The sequence below is a fragment of the Thamnophis sirtalis genome, unplaced genomic scaffold (genome assembly GCF_051295495.1).
Source record: "Thamnophis sirtalis isolate CommonGarterSnake01/CBP01778 unplaced genomic scaffold, rThaSir2_p1.2 scaffold_10, whole genome shotgun sequence".
Lineage (NCBI taxonomy): Eukaryota > Metazoa > Chordata > Lepidosauria > Squamata > Natricidae > Thamnophis > Thamnophis sirtalis.
This window is the reverse complement of record NW_028261390.1, coordinates 66387103-66413481: the sequence shown is the minus strand read 5'-3', so window position 1 is coordinate 66413481 and position 26379 is coordinate 66387103. Positions and strand designations below refer to the sequence as shown.

At 49.4% G+C, this 26379-nt stretch overlaps 1 protein-coding gene across 1 annotated transcript in view; it reads right to left on the bottom strand.

The window, feature by feature from the left end:
* Window positions 1-23848, bottom strand: part of PCDH7 (protocadherin 7) — a 491029-nt gene extending 467181 nt beyond the window's left edge. Inside the window, exon 1 of the mRNA XM_087723699.1 lies at window positions 20642-23848. Within this exon, the coding sequence (XP_087579825.1) occupies window positions 20642-23848 (3207 nt within the window). The remainder of the gene's footprint in view (window positions 1-20641) is intronic.
* Between the last annotated feature and the right edge of the window lie 2531 nt (window positions 23849-26379).

Sequence of the window (26379 nt, the reverse complement as noted above, 5' to 3'; positions counted from 1 at the left end):
TGCTTTCAGTAAAAGTTCCTTTGCTTCAATTTCACGGAGTCACGAGTCCTACTCTCCTGAGAGAGCAAACCGGGGCAGACCTGACACTATCACACCTGCAAAAAATATCTGGGCGGCCATTAGGTGGCGAGAATGAGCTGTAGAAGACAACTCTCAAAGGTTTGCCGCCCTCTAATGGTGGCCTGAATTCTTGCGTCTCTGATGCACGGTCCTCAGAATAGATGTTTCAATAAAGTAGCTTGTAATTCCATACAGATATGTCGTTTCCTGATTGCCAGCTGTGCAAGCAAGCACTTTCAAAAAGAAGACAGGAACAAGCGTTTGTGATGCTGGCTTGAAAGATCACAATAACGAAGCATAAAGGGCATCTCAAATGGGGTCATTGGAGTTTGCATGTCACCTTTAAGGAAATTGTATGGTCAACAGAAGTTAAGCTGTCATTCAGAAGCCTATCTCTTCCTAGTCTCTCAACTGAAAAGAAGCTTCATGCTATTTTAGACAATAGCAAGCCTTTATTTTATCCCCCCCCCCTCCCTCCCATTCTTTCTGAGTATTACTTTACTAGCAGGGGATTATAATTAAGGCAAGATCTAGTATGCTTCATTTCGGGCCTTTGCAAAATGCAATTTTTTAATACCACATTCTCTGAAATTCAATACAATAAGGGGACAATGGGGGCTTTCAAAAGACAACCGCTTTCCTTATTTCAGGTTCACATTTTGAAAAGACATTGTGTGTGTGTGTGTGTGTGTGTGTGTGTGTGTGTGTGTGTGTGTGTTTGTGTGTGTGTTTGGGGTTATGCGTGTGTGAGATATCTCCAAAAGGGAAGCTTTTGATACATGAAGAATTATATTTAGACATTTGTGCTGGCAATGTCTAAAATGCAGATTGAAAGACAACACAACTGATCTCTTTAAAGGTAAAAGTTTCCCCTCGCACATCTGCGCTAGTCGTTCCCGACTCTAGGGGGCGGTTCTCATCTCTGTTTCAAAGCCGAAGATCCAGCGCTGTCCAAAGATGTCTCCGTGGTCATGTGGCCGGCATGAATAAGCACCAAAGGCGCATGGAACACTGTTATCGTTCCGTCAAAGGTGGTCCCTATTTTTCTACTTGCATTTTTAACGTGCTTTCAAACTGCTAGATTGGCAGTAGCTGGAACAAGTAATGCGAGCCTACTCCATTATGGATTTGCTAGGGATTCGAACCGTCGAACTGCCAACCTTTCTGATCGACAAGCTCAGCATCTTAGCCACTGAGCCACCACATCCCTTCTACATTATCACCACCGCTGAGCTCTTTAGGGTGTTATTAATAGATGGCCTTCTCCAATGTCCAGAAATGCTCATACAGATTAAGCCACCTCAGCTGTACTTGTGTTTGCATCTTAATATCTTAAGAATCCAGTTAGTTGAAAGTCATTAAACAATGAAGTAACCGATTAATCAAATTACAGATGCAATTCTTTGAGGCATTTGACATGGTTTAACAGAAGTACACAATGTGTAACCCCTTATAGTTAATTAACTGAGTAGATTACTACAGTTTTTACTTGTGAATGTACTGTACCTAAGGGAAGTGGTGTAAAGGACATGGTGGCTCAGTGACAAAGACGCTGAGCTTGTCAATCAGAAAGGGCAGCAGTTAAGCAGTTCGAATCCCTAGCGCCGCATAATGGAGTGAGCTCCCGTTACTTATCCCAGCTTCTGCCAACCGAGCCGTTTGAAAGCACTTAAAAAATGCAAGTAGAAAAATAGGAACCACCTTTGGTGGGAAGCAACAATTTTTTGTGCACCTTTGGCATTTAATCATGCTGGCCAAATGACCAAGGAGACGTCTTCGGACAGCGCTGGCTCTTCAGCTTTGAAAGAGAGAAGAGCACTGCTCTGAAGGGAATCTTTACCTTTACCTTTATACTGTACATATATATTGCAATGAAAGCCTGGAATCTGAATATTGGAGTAACATTAGAGCGAAATATTCAAGACTATGATTCAACAGGGGTGTCAAACTCGATTTCGTTGAGGGACAAATGAGGATTGTGTTTAACCTTGCGGGGCCAGGGTTGGCATGGCCAGCTCAACGTCACAGGGGTGTCTGTGATGGACCGGGCATTCTAGCATCAAAAATGGGCTCCCGAGCTCCATGTTAAACTGTGACAGCCTCCTGCAACACTCTGCCAGCGAAAAGCAGCTCCATTTTCTCTGGCAGAGGCACCACAGGCCGATCCTTCACTGTTTCCCGGGCGGTCCCACGGGCCAGATCTAAGCATCCCGTGGGCCGGATCTGGCCCCCGGGCCTTGAGTTTGACACCCCTGCTGTAAGAGCTCATGGTTGAAGCTGCCAATGGCTACTTATCAATGGTTGACTTTCCGCCAAGCAATCTTGGCCAACAATCCTCTTGTTTTCCTTTGTCAGCCCTTCTCCTGCCTCTCTTGGGTCTGTTTCGAATTACAGCTTAATAGGCCTTGCTATGATTTGTGAAGATGCCAAGAGAAGGGCCTCGGGCTCCCAAAAGGAGAATTGTTGTCAGGTTCGGTTTGAGTTGTGATAAAACGAAGAGGAGACCAAGGAAGGAATTCAAGGGGCAGAAATTTCTTTCAACACAACAACAGATTGCAACAAAGGCACCATTTTGCCATGACTTGTCGTTGTGGGCCACATTTCTACAGCAAACTGTCCATTGGGGAAGCAGATGCGAATCCACCCATGTTTACGATAATCGAGAATAGCAATAGCAATAGCAATAGCAGTTAGACTTATATACTGCTTCATAGGGCTTTCAGCCCTCTCTAAGCGGTTTACAGAGTCAGCCTATCGCCCCTAACAATCTGGGTCCTCATTTCACCCACCTCGGAAGGATGGAAGGCTGAGTCAACCTTGAGCCGGTGAGATTAGAACCGCTGAACTACAGATAACAGTCAGCTGAAGTGGCCTGCAGTACTGCACCCTAACCACTGCGCCACCTCGGCAGGGAGACCTCAACCTACAACAGTTCATTCAGTGACCACTCAAAGTTACAACAGCACTGGAAAAAAGTGACCTCTGGCCATTTTCCGCAGATACTTTGCTGCATCCCCGGGATCAAAATCCAGATGTGTGGCCACTGGCTACTATTTATGACCGTTGCTGTGTCCCTAGGGTTGCGTGATTCCCCCGTTTGCGACCTCCTCACAAGCCAAGTCAAGGGGGAAAAGCCAGATTCTCTTAACAGCTGGGGAACATACAATATAATACAATAGCAGAGTTGGAAGGGACCTTGGAGGTCTTCTAGTCCAACCACTGTCTAGGCAGGAAACTCTATACCATTTCAGACAAATGGTTATCCAACATCTTCTTAAAGGCTTCCAGTATTGGGGCATTCACAACTTCTGGAGGCAAGCTGTTCCACTGATTCATTGTTCTCACTGTCAGGAAATTTCTCCTCAGTTCTAAGTTGCTTCCCTCCTTGATTAGTTTCCACCCATTGCTTCTTGTTCTACCCTCAGGTGCCTTGGAGAATAGCTTGACTCCCTCTTCTTTGTGGCAACCCCTGAGATTTTGGAACACTGCTATCGTGTCTCCCCTAGTCCTTTTTATTAAACTAGACATACCCAGTTCCTGTGACCGTTCTTCATATCTTTTAGTCTCCAGTCCCCTAATCATTTTTGTTGCTCTTCTCTACACTCTTTTTTAGAGTCTCCACATCTTTTCTACATTGTGGCGACCAAAACTGAATGCATGATTCCAAGTGTGGCCTTACCAAGGCATTATAAAGTGGTATTAACACTTCACGTGATTTTGATTCTATCCCTCTGTTTATGCAGCCTAGAACTGTGTTGGCATTTTTGGCAGCTGCTGCCCATGGCTGGCTCCTATTAAAATGGTTGTCCACTAGGACTCCAAGATCCCTCTCACAGTTACTACTATTGAGCAAGGTACCACCTATACTGTACCTGTGCATTTCATTTTTCTTGCCTAAATATAGAACCTTACTTTTTTCACCACTGAATTTCATTTTATTAGATAGTGCCCAATGTTCAAGTTTCTCAAGATCCTTCCGTGTCTTGAGCCTATCTTCTGGAGTGTTGGCTATTCCTGCCAGCTTGGTGTCATCTGCAAATTTGATGAGTTCCCCATTTATTCCCTCATCCTAATCATGACTGACTAATCAACTGCAGTGATTCATTTAACAACTGTGGCAAGAAAGGTCGTAAGCCCATGATGATGAACTTATAGCGCACATGTCAGAAGTGGCATGCAGAGCCATCTCTCTGGGCATGGAAGCTATCGCCCGTTGCTTTTCCGGGTTCCGGCATGCCAACCAGCTGGTTTTCAGGTACGTGAGAATGCTAGAAACTGAAAGAGCAGCCGCCTGGTTGCATTTGCATACCAGGAAGATAATCTTCTGGTTTCTGGTGCATGCATGCTTGCAATCCACCTGCTCTTCTGGTTTCTGGCGCATGTGCACATGTGAAGACCAATTGATCGGTGCAAATGCATGTGCCAGAAAGCAGAAGATTATTTTCCCAGCGCATGCATGCACACCGGTGGCTGCTCTTCTGGTTTCTGGCACACGCACACGTGTCTAGGCTTCCGTTTTGGCACTCGGTGCCGAGGAGGTTCACCAACCCTGCCATAAGCAGTGGTAGTATTCAGACAGTTCGGACCGGTTTGGGCAAACTGGGTGTGGCAACCTGCGGGTGGGCCTTCCAACCCACCACTCGCTCTCCCCTGCTCTGGCTCGATGCCGTCCTGTTTAGCTACATTTTCTAAGCTGCTTGCACGTGTGCAAGCCATGTGCATGAGCAAAGCATATGCGTGGAAGGCACACTCATTCACAAAAGTGAACGCACACTCTCAGTTTCGGTGCATGGTGAACCGGTGGTAAAATTATGTGAAACCCACCTCTGGTCGTAAGATGGTGCGAAACCCACTTAACAAAGGCCTCCCTTAACAACGTGAATTATGGGCTCATTTGTGGCCATGAGTCGAAGACCAGCTGCGTCTTATTAATCACTGCTCTCTCTTTTGCGGGAGTCTGACACATGCTTGCTCAGAGAGAAACCTCACGGAAGTTCAGTTGGTTTTCCTTTTAAGGGTTGACGGATGGCAGTGCTTCCAGCTGAATTGGCTGATTTACAGTCCAGGGTAGGGGAAGAAAAACCACCCTGAGCTACTGTAAGTTAGCAGAAGCATTATTAGATCAGCACCACACCATATTAAAAGAGCAGCGCCAAAGCACATGGGAAATTCGTTTTATTTCAGCGAAGGGCAAAATCCGTTCTTGCATGGGGATGCTGTTAAATCTTCCAGCAGCCAGATCAGCCAAGCACTCTCCTAGGCCTCTGGAAATTATGTCAGCTCAATATTTGGCACGGGGGGAAGGGCCTTCCAAATAGCACTACCCTCTTCCAAGGAAAGAGGCTCTACAAATCATACTGAATGCCACTGGTGATGCAAATGCCCAGCTGTCTGCAAGGAGGATAATTCCTTCCATTCCCCACCATCCAGCCAGAGCCGAAGAAGCTTCTTGGATGAGAAGTGAAATGTCTTCAAAAGAAAATAAAAACAAGGAAGTCCATCCAGTTGCTTCCTTTGAAAAAGCACCTTTGGGACAACCATGAACTGGAGGACAGAGGATCTCTACAGACCTTTAGCTATGCAATGTGGGATGGACACCCTCAGAATGGCATGGGGGTAGGAATGGATTTCCGGGGGGGGGAGGGAGAATTGCAGACTACAGGAACCATTTGCAACCACTCAGGTGACCCTGAAGACACAGATAAACCTCCAAGTGGCCTCAACGACCCTCTAAAAGGCTGCAAATGACCAGCTGTCTGCAAGGAGGATAAATCCTTCCATTCCCCCTCCATCCAGTCAGAGCTGAAGAAGCTTCTTGGATGAGTAGCGAAACATCTTCAAAATAAAACAAAGAAAGTCCAGTTTGCCTCTTGAGACAACTATGACCTGGATGACTGAGAACCTGCATAAAAGGTAAAGGTTCCCCTTGCACATATGTGCTAGTCGTTCCCGACTATATGGAGCAGTGCTCATCTCCGTTTCAAAGCCAAAGAGCCAGCGCTGTCCGAAGACGTCTCTGTGGTCATGTGGCTGGCATGACTAGACGCCGAAGGAGCACGGAACGCTGTTACCTTCCCACCAAAGGTGGTCCCTATTTTTCTACTTGCATTTTTACGTGCTTTCGAACTGCTAGGTTGGCAGAAACTGGGACAAGGAACGGGAGCTCACTCCGTTATGCAGCCCTAGGGATTCAAACCACCAAACTGCTGACCTTTCTGATCGACAAGCTCAGCATCTTAGCCACCGAGCCACCGCACCCATGTATAGAACCTACAAAGACCCCTGTTAATGGCCGTAGTGCCTGATCGGTGGGATGACTCCCATCCATCCCCTTGAGACAGCAGGAGAAACCTGGCATAAGATGTGGCCCAGATATTTACAGAACGACAGAATTACATTCGCTTCGGAGCAGCTAGCAAAATGTGAATTCTGATGTCTATTGAGAGGCAGGTCTGAAAATGTGAAAAGACTCACACAGATCCAGGCATAAGTTGTTATCTGAGAAGTCCAGGTCATGATAGGTCAACTTTCTAAAATCCTACTCTGGTGACAAGCAGGTGAAGAACGCCAATCAATACCAACAAACTCAGCCAAGTTTCATAAAGGTAAAGGTTCCCCTCACACATATGTGCTAGTCATTCCTGACTCTAGGGGGCAGTGCTCATCTCTGTTTCAAAGCCAAAGTGCCAGCGCTGTCCAAAGACGTCTCTGTGGTCATGTGGCCGGCCTGACTCAATACTGAAAGCACACAGAACGCTGTTACCTTCCCACCAAAGTGGTCCCTATTATTTCTACTTGCATTTTTACATGCTTTCGAACTGCTAGGTTGGGACAAGTAACAAGAGCTCACTCCGTTATGCAGCGCTAGGGATTCGAACCACCCAACTGCTGAGCTTTCTGATTGACAAGCTCAGCGTCTTAGCCACTGAGCCACTGTGTCCCTCAAGGTTCATAGATGAGGCTTAATAACATTGGAGGGGTGCCTGACTCCTGCTTAAGAGGGAATCTGCCATATTGCCCAATTTTTATTCATGACAATATGAAATATATCCAATCATTTGGGATCCTAGCAGAAAGAAGCAGAACCTTGCTTGATATCTGCTTCATATTTATGACGTTTTGCAGTCTCCTGAGGTCGAGGGATCCTATTTGGCGACCTTCCAACAAGCAAAATCAATGGGAAAACCAGATTCACAGAAATTGCAGAAAAAACAATGGCTACCAACCTGCCTTCCAATGAGGATTTGTACACTGCACGAGTCAAAAAGAGGGCTGTGAAAATATCTACAGACCCCTCACATCCTGAACATAAGTTGTTTCAATTCCTACCCTCAAAATGACACTATAGTGCGATGTTCCCGTGGTTCGTTCATGAGGCCAATGTGGAGAAAAGACAGGACACGATCTTTCTCGGGATGGAGCAACCCAGATTGGGGGTCTGAGAGCCCCTTTTATTGAGGTAGGACAAAGGTAGGAGAAGCAATAGCATGTGATTAAAAACAACCTGTAAAAGTACAATTTCTAATCTACTGCTCAGGGAAGTTCTATCTATATATGGTCAAATCCTGGGCGTCATTGGTAGGGCACATCTCAGGATGTTATGTTATGAACTATCAGTATGTTATGGCGTTTTAGGAGTTTATTTTCTCCTGTGTGGTTCAGCGTGGCTCTGCATGCCCTGGTATGAACTGGGCCATGGGTGACCCACACCTACACAAGGAACTATATAGGACACTGCACACCAGAAAAACTAGACACAAGGACAGTTTCCCCCCGAACGCCATCACCTTGCTTAACAACTAATTCCCACAATACTGTCATATTACCTACTAAGACTGTATTACTATTATTCTTCTCTTCCTTCCTACTACGTATCTCTTCCCACTTATGACTATAACCATGTTGCTTGTATCTTTAAATTTTATATTGTTTCATTTGTTTCCTAGTATAATTTGATTGCTTATTAGTAATCTATGACTATCACCGTGTTGTATCTTATGATCCTTGATGAATGTATTCTATTTTATTTTTCTTTATGTACACTGAGAGTTTATGCACCAAAGACAAATTCCTTGTGTGTCCAATCACACTTGGCCAATAAAGAATTCTATTCTATTGGCGCAGTGGTTAGGGTGCAGTACTGCAGGCCAGCTGACTCTTATCTGCAGTTCAGCGGTTCTAATCTCACCGGCTCAAGGTTGACTCAGCCTTCCATCCTTCCGAGGTGGGTGAAATGAGGACCCAGACTGTGGGGGCGATATGCTGACTCTGTAAACCGCTTAGAGAGGGCTGAAAGCCCTATGAAGTGGTATATAAGTCTAACTGCTATTGCTATCTAACTGCTATTCAAATCTTCCATCCACAATGATGGACGATACCCATGGTGTCAACATGGTTTGGATGCTTAATCATAAATTTAATCGCCACAATTATGTAATTATGCAAAAAAAAATGTTTGCAGAAACTAACACCATTTTTAATTAGGAAAATGGCTTTGATACCAATAACATAAATGTGAATTTAACGGACATTCACTTAAACAAAACGCCTACCTGTAAGTCCATTAAATCAAGGCCTTACAGTAAATACAATAGAATTCTTTTCTATTATAGTCTATTTAAGGAATATACACCATGCATCTTTGGAGTTAGCCTTTTCAGTGCCGTTCTGAACTCAATCTACGATACATTAAAATTTTCTCCCAAGAAAATTAGCCAAGGTAGATATTACATAGAGTGAGAAAGGAACCGAATGTAATTTGCCATGCTTGTTATTATTCTTATTCCTGCTGCCCACATCTGCCTCAAAAGGTTCAGCTCTTTGGAAGATGGTCTCTTTTTAATGTGACCCGTCAAAACCGCGTTCCACAAAAGCGCGGTCGACGAAATCGCGTATGTGACGTCATCACAACGCGACGAAAAAGATCGAAACATTGAAATAAAAATTAAATTACAGCAAGCCGATTCATATAAAGGTAAGGGTTAAGTTAAGGGTTAGGGTTAGGGTTAGGTTAAGGGTTAGCGTTAGGCTTTTCGTTACATTAACGGTTAGGTTTAGGGTTAGGTTTAGGGTTAGGTTAAGGGTTAGATTTAGGGTTAGTTTTAGGGTTAGGTTTGGGGGGGTTAGGGTAAGGTTTTCGCTTTATTTTTACATTTTTCGATCTTTTCCGTCGCGCTGTGATGACGTCACATACACGCTTTCGTCGACCGCGATTTTGTCGTCCGCGATTTTGTGGTGGAACCTCTTTTTAATACTGATATTAGCATCTATTAACATTGATATATACATTCATTGTTTGCATATAAGATTGCCACACGGAGGTAGCAATGCCGCTATCTAAGTGTCTGGATTAGAATAAGTTCTATAGACTAAATTAATAATGTATCGAGAACATTTTAAAGGAAATTGAAATGGAGGCTGGTGGGGGGTGGAAGCAAATTCCACTGTTATAAAAAGATGCGTTTGGCAGCCCTGCTAAGATCGCCTTTGCGTATAAAGCCTATTTTTCTTCCAAACAGCAGACACATCTGCATCATTCATAAAAGATAATAACTAGCTTGGCAGCAGAGCCCTCCAAGCAGGGATGATGCAATTCATAAAAGTCCTACAATATTCCCGGTAGCCATAGCGCAGGTGAGCATCGTTTTCATGGAGAAGGGATTAAAAACTAGAGCACTCCACCTACTCATCTGTATCTATTTTGCAGAGGTAGTTGTTGGCGAATTGAGCCAGGCTGATGCATAAATTTAAAAAAAACTCCCCAGTGGAATTTCTTACACACACACACACCACACCACACCACACCAACCCCAACAATAACAATAACAACAACAACAACAACAACAGATCATCTTCATCAGAGGTGGCATTCAGCAGATTTTGATCAGTTCTGGAGAACCGGTAGCGGAAATTTTGATTAGTTCAGAGAACCAGCAAATACCATCTCTGACTGGCCCCACCCCCATCTATTCTCTGCCTCCCGAGTCCCAGCTAATCGGGAGGGAATGGGGGATTTTGCAGTATCCTTCCCCTGGAATGGATATTTTACAGTATCCTTCCCCTGGAGTGGGGAGCGAATGGAGATTTTAAGGTGTCCTTCCCTTGGAGTAAGGAGGAAATTAAGATTTTACAGTGTCCTTCCCCTGGAGTGAGGAAGGAATGGATATTTTGCAGTATCCTTCCCCTGGAGTGGGGGAGGGAATGGGGATTTTACAGTATCCTTCCCCTGCAGTGGGGGAGCAAATGGGGATTTTATGGTGTCCTTCCCTTGGAGTGAGGAGGGAATTAAGATTTTACAATGTCCCTCCCCTGGAGTGGGGAGCGAATGGAGATTTTAAGGTGTCCTTCCCTTGGAGTGAGGAGGGAATTAAGATTTTACAGTGTCCTTCCCCTGGAGTGAGGAAGGAATGGATATTTTGCAGTATCCTTCCCCTGGAGTGGGGAGGGAATGGAGATTTTACAGTATCCTTCCCCTGCAGTGGGGGAGCGAATGGGGATTTTACAGTGTCTTTCCCTTGGAGTGAGGAGGGAATTAAGATTTTACAATGTCCCTCCCCTGGAGTGGGGAGCGAATGGAGATTTTACAGTATCCTTCCCCTGGCCATGCCGGACCCACTAAACCATGATCACAGAACCTGTAGTAAAAAAATTTGAATCCTGCCACTGATCTGCAGATCATCTCCACCAAGACACTGGAAGATATCTCTTCCTTTAAAACAGGGATCTTCAAACTTGGCCATTTTAAGACTTGTGGACTTCAACTCCCAGAATTCGTCAGCCAGCCATGCTGTCTTAAACTAGCCAAGTGACCCTCGCTTTCTTTAAAAAAAAACCGCTCCCATCATATATTTTTTCATGTCACTGAATTCTAAACCCAAAGAGCAACCATATTGTGATGATCTGCAAACAGTAGGAATAGCAATAGCACTTAGACTTCTGTACCTCTTTACAGCCCTCTCTAAGTGGTTTATAGAGTCAGCCTTTTGTCCCCAAGAATCTGGGTTCTGGTATATTGCCAGCCTCGCCTTCAAAGTGAAATAAGAAAGGTAAAATTTCCCCTCACACATATGTGCTAGTCATTCCCGACTCCAGGGGGTGGTTCTCATCTCTGTTTCAAAGCCAAAGAGCCAGCGCTGTCCAAAGACATCTCCGTGGTCATGTGGCCTGCATGATTAAACACCGAGGGTGCACAGAACGCTGTTACCTTCCCACCAAAGGTGGGACAAGTAACGGGAGCTCACTCCATTACGCGGCACTAGGGATTCGAACTACCGAACCACCGACCTTTCTGATCGACAAGCCCAGCGTCTTAGCCACTGAGCCACCCTATAAGTGAAGTAACAGCTTATCCTTAGTTAGTAGGTCTGAAGCTGTTCTTTTCAAGTCCCAAGTTTTTTAAAATCGTAACTCTTAGACGTAAAATAGCGGTGGGGACTTCAGCAAAACCGTACACACAGCTTTTCCTGAAAGTAAGGCCTGCTGCGTCTATTAGGACCTTACTGTTGAATTGTCCTTGTATAGCTTTCCCTATAAATGTTGCAATTCGGTATCTAACAAAGCTTTGTTAGGTGTTTGTGTGTGTTTTGGTGAAGCGATGCATCAAATTCTACAAAATTCTATCGCTTCCAGCGGGCATGTTAAGTTTCCTGCTTTAACTTTCCAGACTTCAGTGAAAAAAACACGAGAAAGGAAATATATGCATGCCTGCTCCATCTGGAATATCCCATCAAGATTATTTCTTGGATTTCAGCAATCCTAAAGCATGAATAACTTTACTTCTGGAGGCCGTTAAGAACTGGATGAGCGCTAACAAACTGGTACTCAACCCGGACAAGACCGAGTGGCTGTTGTGTTTCCCTCCGAATAATTTGGCTAATACACCAACGCTTAGGCTGGGGGGTCAAATTTTATACCCCTCAGACAGGGTCCGCAACTTAGGAGTCCTCCTGGACCCACAGCTGACTTTTGATCACCAGCTGTCAGCTGTGACCAGGGGGGCATTTGCCCAGGTTCGCCTGGTCCGCCAGTTGCGGCCCTACCTAGACCGGGGGGCTCTCACAACAGTCACTCGAGCCCTTGTGATCTCTAGACTGGAATACTGCAATGGGCTCTACATGGGGTTGCCCTTGAAGTGCATCCGGCGACTACAGCTAGTCCAGAATGCAGCCGCGCGAGTGATAGTGGGCGCACCGCGGTTCGCCCACGTTACACCCGTCCTCCGCGAGCTGCACTGGCTACCTGTTGGTCTCCGGGTGCGCTTCAGGGTACTGATGACCACCTTTAAAGCACTCCATGGTAGTGGATCTGGATACTTGAGAGACCGCCTTCTGCCGATCACCTCCCTAAATCGACCAATTAGATCGCACAGACTGGGCCTCCTCCGAATTCCATCTGCCAGTCAATGCCGACTGGCGACTACACGGAGGAGAGCCTTTTCTGTTGCTGCTCCGACCCTGTGGAACGAGCTCCCCATGGAGATCCGTACCCTCACCACCATCCAGACCTTCCGCGCAGCCCTCAAGATCTGGCTCTCCCAGCAGGCCTGGGGATAGGCTTTTAATTTACCCGCCCGAGTGTTTGATTGCTGAATGAAAGTTGTGGTTTTACTATTTTTTCTTTGTTCACATATTGCTTTGTTTTTGACCTCGCACCCCCCCCTCCCCTGTGGTTGTAAGCCGCCCTGAGTCCCCTCAGGGAAAAGGGCGGCATATAAATCCCAATAAAACTCTAAAAAAAAAAAAAACTCTACTTCAACCCAGGCTGACTGATGTAGCACCTCGGTAGACAACTAAGTAATTGGGGAGCTTTGAGTTTCTTACTTTTGAAAAAAGCAAAGTGAGGTGTGTTTAGTCATCTGCCTCCGCTTGGTAACTCAACACTGTGTAACCTGTTGCTCCTTCCTCACAACAATTTTGCAGCTATTGAAAGGCATCAGTTACTGGTTCTAATTACATTAATGAGCCTCATTCTCACTCATTATGTTTCAGATAAGGACTGGAGTTTTTTTCCTTCCTTTTATTTTTCTTTTGCAATCTCTACCACATTATAACTTCTATGGAAAAAAGGAAGGAAAGAAGGAAGGATGGATGGATGGATGGATGGAAGGACGGAAGGAGGGGGAAAGAAGGGAAAAGGAAAGGAGGGAGGGAAGGAAGGAAGAGGGGAAAGGGAAGGAGGGAAGAAGAAGGGAGAGTGGGAAGGAAGAGAGGGAGGGAGGGGGAAGGAGAGAGAGAAAGGGAGGGAGGGGGAAAAGAGGAAGGACGGACAGAAGAGGGAGGAGGAAGAGAAGGGAAAAAGAAGGGAGGGAGGGAAGGAAGGAGGATGGAGAGGAGGGAAGAAGGGAGAGAGGGTGGAAGGGGAGGGAAGGAAGGAAGAAAGGGGGAGGAGAGAAAAAGAAGGGAGGGAAGGAGGGAAGGAAAGCAGGAGAAAAGGAGAGAGAGAAGGAAGGAAGAGGAGGAGGGGGAAGGAGAGAGAGAGGAAAGAAGGAGGTAGAGACAGAGAGAGGGAGGGAGGAAGGGAGGGTGAAAGGAGGCAGGGAGAGAAGGAAGGAAGAAGGAGGAGGGAGAGGAGGGAAGAAGAAGGAGGGAGGGAAGGAAGGAAGGGGGAGGGAAGGGAGAGGGAAGAAGAAGAGAGGGAGGGAGGGAGGCTCAAACAGACTGAGAAAGACAAGCAAATCTTGGTTAAAATGCTAAGTCTCCTCCTGGAAGTCGTTGAGCATTGTGTGTGTGTGGGGGGTGTTGCTTGTTCATGTCCACCCTTGAGATGCGCCAAATACCCTCCCGATAACAGGCACCACCTCGCACACTGATCTTTCCTGCTTCGGATAATGAACATCCGTGCCATCTGGTTAACCATTTGGGAAACGGTAGAAGCTGTGACTATCCGTCGGTGTTCAAATGGCCCTTGTTGGGAGGTTTGCAAAGTTCACATGTGCTATTTATGCAACTCTCCAACTGCAGCAGCTTTAAGGAAAATCAGAAAAGACACCGTTGAGAAGGAAACGCACCAAGCTTTTATCCGGCAGGATCACCTGCTTTATACGTATTTCTGAAGGTTCTTCCGGCTACAGATCTGTTTATCTCTTGGTCTGCTTATCCTCGAAGACTGCAGTGCTTGTACAAATCCAAGGCACACAACCGCAGCATTAATAAATTTACTGGGGGAGTACACAACGACAATGCCAGCTTTTAAAAACAATACCCAACCCGGTACATGTCAATTCCCAGCATGAATCTCTAATGTTCCATTTAGTATGTTGTTGATTCTTTTGAACCAACTTAAGAAACAAAAGGAGGCACTCAAAAAAGGAGGAGGAGGAGGAGGAGGAGGAGGAGGAGGAGGAGGAGGAGGAGGAGGAGGAGGAGGAGGAGGAAGACGACGACTTTGGGATCATTGATGCTCTCTGAGCTTGGTGGTTTCTTGCAGACATTTTATTACAAAACCAGGTAAACATAAATAGTGCTAGAAGAGAAAGGGGTGCGGGGGATGATTAGATTAATCTCTAATGTTCCCATTTAGTATATTGTTGATTCTTTCAAACCAACTTAAGAAACAAAGTGAGGCACAGAAGGAGGAGGAGGAGGAGGAGGAGGAGGAGGAGGAGGAGAAGGAGAAGGAGAAGGAGAAGGAGAAGGAGAAGAAGAAGAAGAAGAAGAAGAAGAAGAAGAAGAAGAAGAAGAAGAAGAAGAAGAAGAAGGAGGAGGAGGAGGACAGAGGAGGAGGAGGAGGTGGTGGTGGTGGTGGTGAAGCAGGAGGAGGAGGAGAAGGAGGAGGAGGAGGAGAAGGAGAAGGAGAAGGAGAAGGAGAAGGAGAAGAAGAAGAAGAAGAAGAAGAAGAAGAAGAAGAAGAAGAAGAAGAAGAAGAAGAAGGACAGAGGAGGAGGAGGTGGTGGTGGTGGTGAAGCAGGAGGAGGAGGAGAAGGAGGAGGAGGAGGTGGTGGTGAAGCAGGAGCAGGAGCATGAGGAGAAGGAGAAGGAGAAGGAGAAAAAGAAGAAGAAGAAGAAGAAGAAGAAGAAGAAGAAGAAGAAGAAGAAGAAGAAGAAGAAGAAGAAGAAGAAGAAGAAGAAGAAGGAGAAGAAGAAGCTGCTTTTCATTTATTAGCTTTCCCTACAGCTATAAAATTTTGGATGTCTCTTGAATGTCCAGATCAAGGTACGATATAAACCAGGATGAATTTGAAATCGGATTTTTTTTTAATCTCAAGAACATTTCACAGCTGAACTCCTTCACAACAGTGGATGAAGATTCTCCACTAACCAGAGTCATCTGAAGGTTACCTGAAGTTGCTTGAAGGCTGAATGGTTGCAACGATTCCCACTTCAAACAACTTCAGGCAACCTTGAGGTCCCCCACAAGCTCTAACCTTTATTCCAGTCTAATATTATTTTCGCCATGTTGAAGGCATCTCAAGCAGGTGACTCAGCAACCAATATCCGATGAATACAGATGGCACCTAGACCAAGATCGACCGGAGCTATTCTTAACAAGACGCTCTGTTTTATTTATAATTTAAGGATACCTTATGGAAACCTTTCTTGGGCCGCAAATAAATATATAATTTCCTGGCAAGGGTTTCCAAGCTGCAATTAACTTTCTCTCCAGGAAGAGCTTAGGAAGTGTGCCAAAAAATAAAATACAGGTTAAATGCTCCATACGGCATAATTGGAGATAGTATCTACTTCCACCTCCTTGTAAAAAAAACAAAACCAACCACCACCACAAGAAGTTCATTCATTTGGTTAAAAAATAAAGTACCCTATGAACTCTGTGTATATATGGTTTCCACCAAAATGCCCACCCAAGAGCATGATAAGCGTTCGCACTCAGTCAACTAATGGATCTCACAACATACAACCCACAACCTTTGCACCAAGCCTACACATTAGAACACTTGCGCACTGAAGGGGGGGGGGGGAACATGCAAACATACAGTTTTTCTCCGTTTCAAACTACAGTGCTTAGGACAGCTATATTTCTGAGATAGTATCTGCATGCACCACCGCGAATTTCTCCATAATAGAATATGGACAATTGCTGCTTTCCTGCTTTAATTAATACAGGGAGTCCTCGACTTACGACCACAATGGAGCCAACACGTCTATTGTTAAGTGAGACATTTGTCCAGCGAATTTTGCCCCACTTTACGGCCTTTTTTCCCATAGATTGCATGGCCATAATGGTTATAAGTCTGAAAAAAAAAACGGCCATAACTCATAACTTTTTTTCAGTGCCGTCGTAACTTTGGACTGGTCCGTAAAGGAACAGTCGTAAGTCGAGGACTACCTGTGCAGTAATTTACTCTAGCTGGAGTCTAGACAACAGAGGTTAAATGGTTTCTTCCCAACAAGACAAACATCCAAAAGAATTGCCTAATTCAGAACAAAATATTCTTACGAGCTGGTAGGTCAGGTCAATGGGAAGACAAGATTATGACTTCTACCTACTGAGTCACTGAACAGGGCAAATTTGGCAGCCCTTCTTCACATAGTTTGAGTTTGACTTGAGAATCAGTGCATTGTATTGAGGTTGTAACTTTCCAGTTCGTTCATTCGTTCGTGTGTGTGTGTGTGTGTGTGTGTAGATAGATAGATAGATAGATAGATAGATAGATAGATAGATAGATAGATAGATAGATAGATAGATAGATAGATAGATAGATAGATAGATAGATAGATAGATAGATAGATAGATAGATAGATAGGTGGGTAGGTGGGTAGGTGGGTAGGTGGGTAGGTGGGTAGGTGGGTAGGTGGGTAGGTGGGTAGATGGGTAGATGGGTAGATGGGTAGATGGGTAGATGGGTAGATGGGTAGATGGGTAGATGGGTAGATGGGTAGATGGCAGATGATAGATGATGGTGATAGATACATAGATTGATAGATAGATGATAGATAGCTAGATAGCTAGATAGCTAGATAGCTAGATAGCTAGAGAGCTAGAGAGCTAGAGAGCTAGAGAGCTAGAGAGCTAGATAGCTAGATATAGATAGATAGATAGATAGATAGATAGATAGATAGATAGATAGATAGATAGATAGATAGATAGATAGATGATAGATGATAGATAGATGATAGATACTTAGATTGATGATAGATATAGATCGATAGATAGATGATAGATAGAAGATAGATAGATAGATAGATAGATAGATAGATAGATAGATAGATAGATAGATAGATAGATAATGACTGTTTTTTTAGAGGCCACCAGCCTCCTAGCAGTTGGAGGCCATTTAAATGGGTGGAAGGAATCACAAAACAGTTCAGGCTGAATGCACACACAAAGTGATGGTCTTGGAAGTCTAAAAGACTTCCCAGATTTCATGAACGTCTTTTTCACGCTCTTCAGAGCAGGGGTGTAGGAAAAAAAACATCAAATGAGGAAGCCCGGCTATTTCTTCTCGACACAATCAGTGTGTGCAACAGCGGTATTCGGTATTAGTGGCAACCACAACTGAAGGACCTATTAAATTACAACCCGCTGACCTCTGATTTGTAGAAAGATGAGTTATTGTCACTCCAAATTATTTTGTCTTTCCTAGCGCTAGACCAGGTTAATGCAATTGGGAGAAGGGATCACAGGGAAGGGAATAGAGCTTTAGAGGAAGTTGACATCAGAGGTGAAGCATTCTAATGCTTTCCGATGGGCCCTTGAGATTTAGCGGCAAATAAATACAGCCAGTATTCTTTGGGATCCGATTCTGGAAGGGACCTCAAAGAAAATTGGGTTAAAAAACCCACTCCTCCTTTTCCCCATGGGATTGTTCCCAAGAATAGGAGAAGCTGCATCTGGCAGAATTTTCATTTTTCAAGGGGAAATATTGTGGTTGTGGAGATGATGTTATTTCTTGGGCCGCTTTAAAAGTAAAGGCAAAGGTTCCTCTCGCACAAATGTGCTAGTCGTTTCCCACTCTAGGGGGCGGTGCTCATCTCTGTTTCAAAGCCGAAGAGCCAGCGCCGTCCGAAGACGACTCCGTGGTCATGTGGTCGCCATGACTAAACGCCGAAGGCTCACAGAACGCCGTTACCGTCTCTATTTTTGGTCCCCATTTTTTCTACTCACATTTTTTACACGCTTTCGAACTGCTAGGTTGGCAGAAGCTGGGACAAGTAATGGGAGCTCACTCCATTACACAGCACTAGGGATTCGAACCGCCGAACTTTCTGATCGACAAGCTCAGCGTCTTAGCTATTGAGGTACCGCATCCCTATTATGAGTCTTTTTTTCATAGGCCTAAACGCTTCACTTCTCTAAGGGGCATCCTGTGATGTCAGAAAGAGAGAGGTATCTAGGTGACTACAGTTGTCCATTCGAGTGAATGGATCAAGGGATGGTCCTCCTACCCAGCTGATGCTGGTCAAGGGAGCTAAATGCTGGTGGACAGTCTTAGGGATGTCTGAGGGACATCTGGACATCACGTTAACATTGGTTCCCAAAGTGGCAGGCTGGTTTGGATTGGATTGGCTACTAGTGGAGACAGCCCCAAGCCATCCTATCACGACGAGCATTGATAGTTTCAGTTTCTTTGCCTTTCTCGAGTCATGGTTCAAGAGATGACTGTGGCTTTCCAGGTGTTGCTGCCAGCATCTCCAAGCTTTAACCCCACTGAGACCCATACTTCTGAGCCATGGCATGGGGTGTCCTACCTCTCTCTGGCAGACACCAAAAAGCATCCAAAAAGCTCAGCTGCTCCCTGTAATTGTGTGACTAATTATTAAAAAGAAAACCAACAAAACATCATTGTCCTTATGTGTTTGCATGCACGGGAACAATCGCACATTTAATTGTGGCTTTCTGCCAGCGTTCGATGCATGGCTCAATATGACAGCGAGGAAGGCTAAGACTGGGTGACACCACTCTTCCCGTCCAGCATCTATCCACTGCCTGTCAATAGGAATTCAACTGTTTTCACCTTTCAGCATCCTGTCTCATAAACCCAGCAGGATAGAGAATGGGGGAAAGGACCGGATTATCACACAATGCTACTCACCCACTTACATCCTTTTTCGTTAACATGATATTCTTTCACTAGCCCGACACTAAGTGCTGACTACAAACCAAGGAATTTCTTTAGAGCTCTGTCCCAAAGAAGGTCAAAAGTAAGAGAAGTTAACTAGGTGCAAACAGCAGGATAGAGAATGGGGAAAAGGACCGGATTATCACACAATGCTACTCACCCACTTACATCCTTTTTCGTTAACATGATATTGTTTCACTAACCCGACACTAAGTGCTTACTACAAACCAAGGAATTTCTTTAGACCTCTGCCCCAAAGAAGGTCAAAAGTAAGAGAAGTTAACTAGGTGCAAACACTGGATAAATAAGATACGGGGGACACAAAACACAATAAGATCTCAGCTGCTTGCACACCACTCGTATCAGCGTGTTTAAGGACCTTTCTCAACTGTTACGGATGTATTCACGCTCTTTCAGAGACACTAAAAAAACTAGGTCTGTTTATTGTCTCGGTTTCCAGTCCCCTATCTGAGTCATGGCCATCCCTGTTCACGGTGACAGCAGTGACAAAGAGGATTTAAAACACCTGGAACCTCCCTTGGCAAAGTATACAGAATAAGGCAGGAGATACAGGTAGCTAAAGAGCACTTAAGTCTCCCCTGTGAAGGAGATGAATAGAGAGATAGACCAGGTTTTGCTACAAGGAGTTGTACTGAGTTGCGTGGGGCCTGAGGAGTGGTACCTAAGGGGGAGAGGGTTGAATCTTCCCCCTCCCCCCCAGATACGGCTCCTCAGGCCCCCACACAACAGGTGTAACAGGAATGGGAGGAGGAGGCTGACCCTGCCTGCCTGCGGTGAGAAGGATGACTCCTTTGCCCCCAGCTGTAGTTGATTTAAGGATGGTTAATCCTGCTGCCTGCCTCCAACCCGCTCGTTCTGCTCCCAAACAGGTCCAGCCGGTGCCAATTCCAGCTGGCGAAGATGGGAGGCCAGGTTCTCCTACAACCTGCCTTTGGGATGCAGGGATCTCTCCAACCGCAAATTAGCTTGGATAAAGAGGAAGAAGTCAAACTGGGCCCTGCCCTGCACAGGTGTGACACTGAGGGTAAACAGGACGTTGTTGGAGGAGGAAGAGGAGGGAAATCTACACCAGGGGGGAAGCGGAAACAGATTTGGCTCTGTGTGTGTGTATTGGGGGGGGGTGTTGCGTGGGGGTTGGGCAACCCAAGGCTCCCTGTGGCCGGATGCCAGGCTGTGCCTCTTGCAGCCTAGGGATGCCCCTGGGCCCAGCTTCATCCATCCATTGGCCATCCAACCATGCCCAGGAGTTTCCAGGGGTGCGAATGGAACTCTCCTCGGAATCCCTGCCTGATTCAGAGTTCAAATCCAACTCACTGGAGAAATCCACTGCATTTGAACCACTTACTAGCATATAGCTTACAACTATAAGCTTGGAACCACTTACTATAGCCCTGAGGGTTCAAAGAGGCTGCCAAAAAAAGGGGGAGGGGGAATGGGAGGGAACTCCCCCTCCCCACCGAGTTTGGGCTGAGCCCGGAGGCCTGGGGGAAAATACGGGGGAGGGGAGGGAAGCGGGAGTGGGGGGGAGAGGACGATTCCTCTTACCTGCTTGCTGTACTTGCTGCTGGCCTGACAGCTGTACTCCGAGCAGTGGTCCGACCCGATGGAGATGTTGTCCCCCGCGCCCACGAAGGTGTTGGCCGGCGGCAGGTCCTGCACGGCTTGGTGCTTTTTCCCGGCGGTGGGCGACTGGGGGTGAAGCTGGACGGTGGGCAAAGGCGAGCTGGATTTGTAATGCCGGGCCAAATCCGGGCTGCCCGGGCCGCCGTTGACCGAGCGGTAGCGGCTCAACGCCGGGCTGTCGGCGGCCGAGAGTTTCTCGTGGACGCTGTCGTAGCGCTGCCCGTTGGGCTTGGAGGCTTCCACGGTGACGATGCTGCTGTAGAGGGGCTGCTTGCCTCCCCCTTTCTTGCCCTTGCGGTCCTTCTTGGGCTTCTTGGCCTTGTCGTGGGGCTGCGGCGTGAAGAAGTCCTCGTGGTCTTTCTTGCCGGCCTCGTAGCCGCCGTGCTTGCCCTTGGAGCGGCAGTAGCGGGCCAGGACCACCACCAGGATGAGCAGCACCACGGCCATCACGCCGGCCACCACTCCCACCACGATGCTCAGGCGCTGCTTGGTCAGCTCGTAGCTGGGGTCGCCGGCGATGTCCCGGCCCAGCGGCGTGTGCAAACTCCGCGCCACTTGGCTCTCCACCGCGCTGGCGTTGGCCACGCTCTCGTTGACGAACACGTGGAGCAAAGCCGTGGTGGCTTGAGCCGGTTGGCCGCTGTCGTTGACTTGCACCACCAGGCGGTGCAAGCCGTGGTGCTTGGGGGCCAGCTTGGCCACCAGCGAGACCACCCCGCTGGAAGGGTCGATCTCGAAGAGCTTGAAAGGGTTGCCGCCCACCAGGTTGTAAGTCAGCTCGGCGTTCTGGCCCGCGTCGGCGTCGCGGGCCTGCACGGCGGCCACCACCACCCGCGGGCTGCTGGAGGGAGGCAGGAAGGTGTAGGAGCTGTTGGCGGGCGAGGTGACGGCCGGCGCGTTGTCGTTCTCGTCCATCACGAAGAGCGAGACGGTGGCCGTGGCCGAGAGCGCCGGCTCGCCGCCGTCCACGGCTTTCACGCGGAAGGTGTAGCTGGTTTGCAGCTCGCGGTCGAAGGAAACGGTGGAGTAGATGGTGCCCGTGTCGTTCTCGATGGAGAAGATGCCCGGCGGGTCGGCGGCGGCGGCAGCTTCTTGCGCGCCGGGTTGGATGGCCAAAGTGAGCTGGGAGTTGCGCCCTTTGTCGGCGTCCATCACGGTCACCATGCCCACGGGGCTGTTGGGCTGCAGGTTCTCCTTGACGTAGAAGGTGAAGACGTCCTGCATGAAGCGGGGCTCGTTGTCGTTGCGGTCGGCCACCCGCACGACCACCAAAGCCGAGCCCTGCAGCGGGGGCACCCCTTTGTCGCGGGCCGTGACTTGGAACTCGTAGGTGTCCCGCTGCTCGCGATCCAGCACCGCCTGCACCCGCACGTCGCCGGAATCCGGGTCGATGGTGAAGAGGCCCGCGGGCGCCTCGGCCGCCAGCGGCGAGGGCTCCAAGGAGTAAGCCAACTCCGCGTTCTTGCCGCTGTCCGCGTCGGTAGCCAAGACGGTAGCCACCCGCTCGCCCGGGGCGTTGTTCTCCGGGAAGGGCACCTCCAAGACGGGCTGGCTGAAGATGGGCGGGTTGTCGTTGGTATCCGCTACCCGGACCAGCAGGGAGTTGTTGCTGGAGAGGCTGGGGCTGCCGGAGTCCACGGCCACGATGACCACGTTGTAATCCCGCACGGCCTCGTAGTCGAGCGGGGCCGAGGTGTGGAGGAAGTACTTGCGCTTGTTCTGCGGCTCGCCTTCCCCTTCGCTGGCCGGTTTGAGCTGGAAGGGCACGTCCCCCACCACTGTGCAGGTCACCACGCCATTCTCGCCTTCGTCGCGGTCGGAGACCTGCACCAGGGCGATGGGAGTATCGACGAGGACGTCCTCGGCCACGCTGGCCACCCCGTCGCGCAGCGGGATGCGCCCGATCTTACGGATGTCGATGGTGGGCACGTTGTCGTTCTCGTCGCGGATGGTCAGCACCACCGTGGCCTTGTCGTTCTTGGGGGGCTGCCCGCGATCCCGGGCCATGACGGTGAAGCGCAGCTGGCTCACCTCCTCGCGGTCGATGCGGTGCAGGACGCTGAGCCAGCCCGACGACTCGTCCAGGCGCAGCAGGCGCCTCACCGACTCGGTGGCGGCCCCGAAGACGTACTCGATCTGGCCGTTGACCCCGGCGTCGGCGTCGGCCGCCCGCAGCTGGAGGATCGGCGTGCCGGGGCTGCTGTTCTCGGCCAGGTCCGCCTCGTAGACGCTCTTCTCGAAGCGCGGGCTGTTGTCGTTCACGTCGGTGATCAGCACGCGCAGGATGGCCTGCGAGGACCGCGCCGGCTCGCCCCCGTCCCGCACCCGCAGGCTGAGCTCGTACGAGTCCCTCTGCTCGCGATCCAGAGCCCCCTTGACGATCAGCTGCGGCTGCTTCTCGCCGTCGGGCGTGTCGGCCACCTGCAGTTCGAAGACGCTACTCCGGGCCGTCCCGTCCGTCTCCTGCCTCCGCTTGCCGGGATAGAGGGCCCCGTCGGTGGCGGAAGCAGCGGCCGGGGGCCCGGCGCCTCGCCTGCCGGCCTCCCCTCCGGGCTCCTGCAGCAGCTCGTAGCGGTCGATGCCGTTGCGCCCGAAGTCGCGGTCGGTGGCGGTGGGGAGCAGGTAGAGCGTGCCCACCGGACGGTTCTCCTCCACGGTGAGGGTCAGCACCGGGGAAGGGAAAGTCGGCGTGTTGTCATTGATGTCCAGGATGATGACCCGGCCCTCGAACAAGTCGACCCAGCTTTGCGAGGGCCCGATGACCGACACCTCGAAGTCCAGGAAACACTCGTTCTCGTCGAAGATCATTTGGCACTGCGGCAGCTTCTCGCGGTCGATGCGCCGCTCCGTGGTGCTCAGCTCGCCCGTCATGTTGTCGATCTTCAAGTACTCCGAGCCGGATTCCAGGCTGAACGTGACCTCGCCCGAGCCGGTGACGATGCCCAGGTCCGAAGCCACGTTCCCGATCCGGATGTCGGCCGGCCCTTCCTCGGCCAAGCGGTACCGCAGGACTTGCTTGGCCGCCGCCAGGCTGACCCAAAACGGCGGCGGCAGGAGCAGCAGGAACCAGCAGCAGCAGCGGCAGCAGCGGCGGCAGCGCGGTTGCACCAAACCCAGGAGCGCCGGCATCTTCCACATCTTGCAGGACGGAAGGGCCCCCCCCTCCCCGCCACCCCACCCCACCCGCCTTCCCCGGCTCTCTCCCCCCCTCCAAAAAACCACACACAACCCCCAGCAGTCCAGAGGGGCAACCGCCGCTTTTCCCCCACCTTCCAAAACGCCTTTGCCGCTGCTTGTGCCAGCCGAGAGCGATGCAGAGAGAGGGGAGAAAAATGAGATTAAAAAACCCTCGGCGACGGGCTGAAGTTCGATTTATAAAATCCGTTTGCCGGCTCTGGCGGAAAAAACTTCGCTTCCCATCCTCTTTGGTGCAGTAGGTTGAAAAAAAACGAAGAAGAAGAAGAACGAAGAAGCCGGGGCTGGCGCGAGCCACTGTGTGTGTGTGCGTGCGTGTGTGTGTGTGTGTGTGCGACGGGGAGGGGTGGGGGGGGGAAAGAGAAGCAGACCCAGGTTTGGCCGCAGGCTCTGCCTATCCCCCTCCTCTCGTCTCCTTCCCTTGCCTTCTGCAGTTGCTCTCGCCTCACAGTTCACGGGGCAAATGTGTGGCTGGCTTTTTTCAAAAAAGCTGCAGCTCCGCAGATAGGTTGGGGAAGGGATTCCGCCTCTTCCTCCTCCTCCTCTTTGGCTTTCTCCTCCTCCTCCTCTTCGCCTGCTCCTCCTCCTTTCCCCCCGGCAGCGCTGGAATCGCTTTGGCGAGGAAAAAGCCGGAGGAACAACGGCAGAGGGAGAGCAGACCCAGCTTCGCTTTGCCGCTGCCCCTACCAACCCGCCTATCCCCCCCGAGCAGCTAAAACCGCCTCTCTCTCTCTCTCCCCCCTCTCTCTGTACCTCTCTCGCTCTCTCTCTGTCTCCCTCCCTCTCTCTATCCCTCGCTTTCCCTTCTCCTCTCCTCTCTCGTTCCCCTTCCCTAGTTCAGTTCACTTCACTCTCACTCTCTCTGTTCCTCTCTCTTTCTCCCCCCCTCTCTTTCTGTGTGTGTGTGTGTGTGTGTGTGTGTGTGTGTGTGTGTCTCCCGGCTTGGCTCGCTCGCTCCGAGCCGACATTCTCAGCCGCCGTGGCATTCGCTCTCGTCTCCCCGCCGCTCCGCACAAAAAGGCTGCGGGAGGGGGGAGGTAGGGTGCGGGCGAGGGACGTCAATCGCTTCATTCAAAGAGCGCTGGTGTCCGGCGGAAAAGAGAGGCGGGGGGGGGACACAGCAACCCCAGTCCCCCTCTGTCTCTCTCCTTCCCCTCTCTCTGTTGGTCTCTCCCCCCTATCTCCCTCTCTGTCTCCCCTCTCCCCTTCCCTCTCTCCTCCCCCCCCTCTCTGTCTCTCCCAGCGCTAGATAGTGGTAGGTGATTTTTTTTTCTTTTTTCTTTCTTTCTTTTTTTAACCTCCGGAAAACTCAAGCAAATACACCGCCTCCGGGGCTGACAGCTGAAGCTATTTATGCATTTGGTAGGGGGTGGAGGGGCAAAGTGTTCTTGGTTTACGGAGCAGCTCCCGGAGCCGTCCCGTTTTGGTCCTCGAAAGATCAACCCTGTTGGGGTGGGGGTGGGGAGTGAGGGGGGCCGTTTCCGATGCTGACCTCCGGAGAAAATATCCCTTCTTTTTCTTCTTCTTCTTCAAAGAGGCGAGGGAGAAGAAGGAGAAAGGGGGGGGGAGGGAGGGGGCGGCGGGAAAACCACAACCAACCCACACAACTGCGCAAGGTCATTAGTCACAAAGCGAGACGCTTTGCCCCAAAGCTGCCAGATTAAGATATCCGTCCGATATCCGTAAATGGAGCTGGAGGAAGACCAGGGGGGGGGGGAAATCATATATATGCATATGTAAGGTGGACTTAACGCCGTCTTGCTCAATCGGGCGTTCCAACTTTGCTCTTGCATCCGCAGCTGTGTGTGTGTGTTTGTGTGTGTGTGTGTCTTTTGCTCCTACCTGCGGTTGTGTCGGGAGGACTCGGGAGGCTGCAGAGCCGGGAGAGCGATTCGCAACCGCAGCTGCAGACTCCCTCGCTCCGCCGTTTCTGCCTCCCTGTCCCAATGCAGGTAGAGCGGCCAGCAACTTCACTTCTTCTCGCCCTCCCTTCTTCCCCCCATCTCCCCTTCCCCGCTTCCTCCCGTTCAAAGGGCGTTGGGGGTGCGTGCGACAAAGGTGAAACCATCGGGGAACAAACCCCTTCTTTTAATATTGGCGAAGGTTGAGAAGAAGAAGCGAACGGGGGGGGGAGAAGGAGGGTGTCGCCGAAGCTGCTTCCCACGTAAAAACGGCCACCGCTGGTGTTTTAATTGCATCCGTAATTATGAAACTGGAGGAGGGGGGGTTGTGGAGAGAACCCCCCAAAGCACTGAGGGGGGTCCGAAAGGTTGCGGCGGAGGTAAATCCGGGCCGGAGTCCTTAGTTGTGAATGAAAAAGCCAGCCGAGTCCACAGTTTCCCTTCTCCGCAGTTGTGCTGGGTTTGTCGAGCGAGCCCCGCCGCTTCCCCCAACCGGCTCGTCTCGCTCAAGTGCGGCTGGTTGGTGCAGAGAGCTCCAGGCCCGCCTCTCCCCGCTCTTCAAAA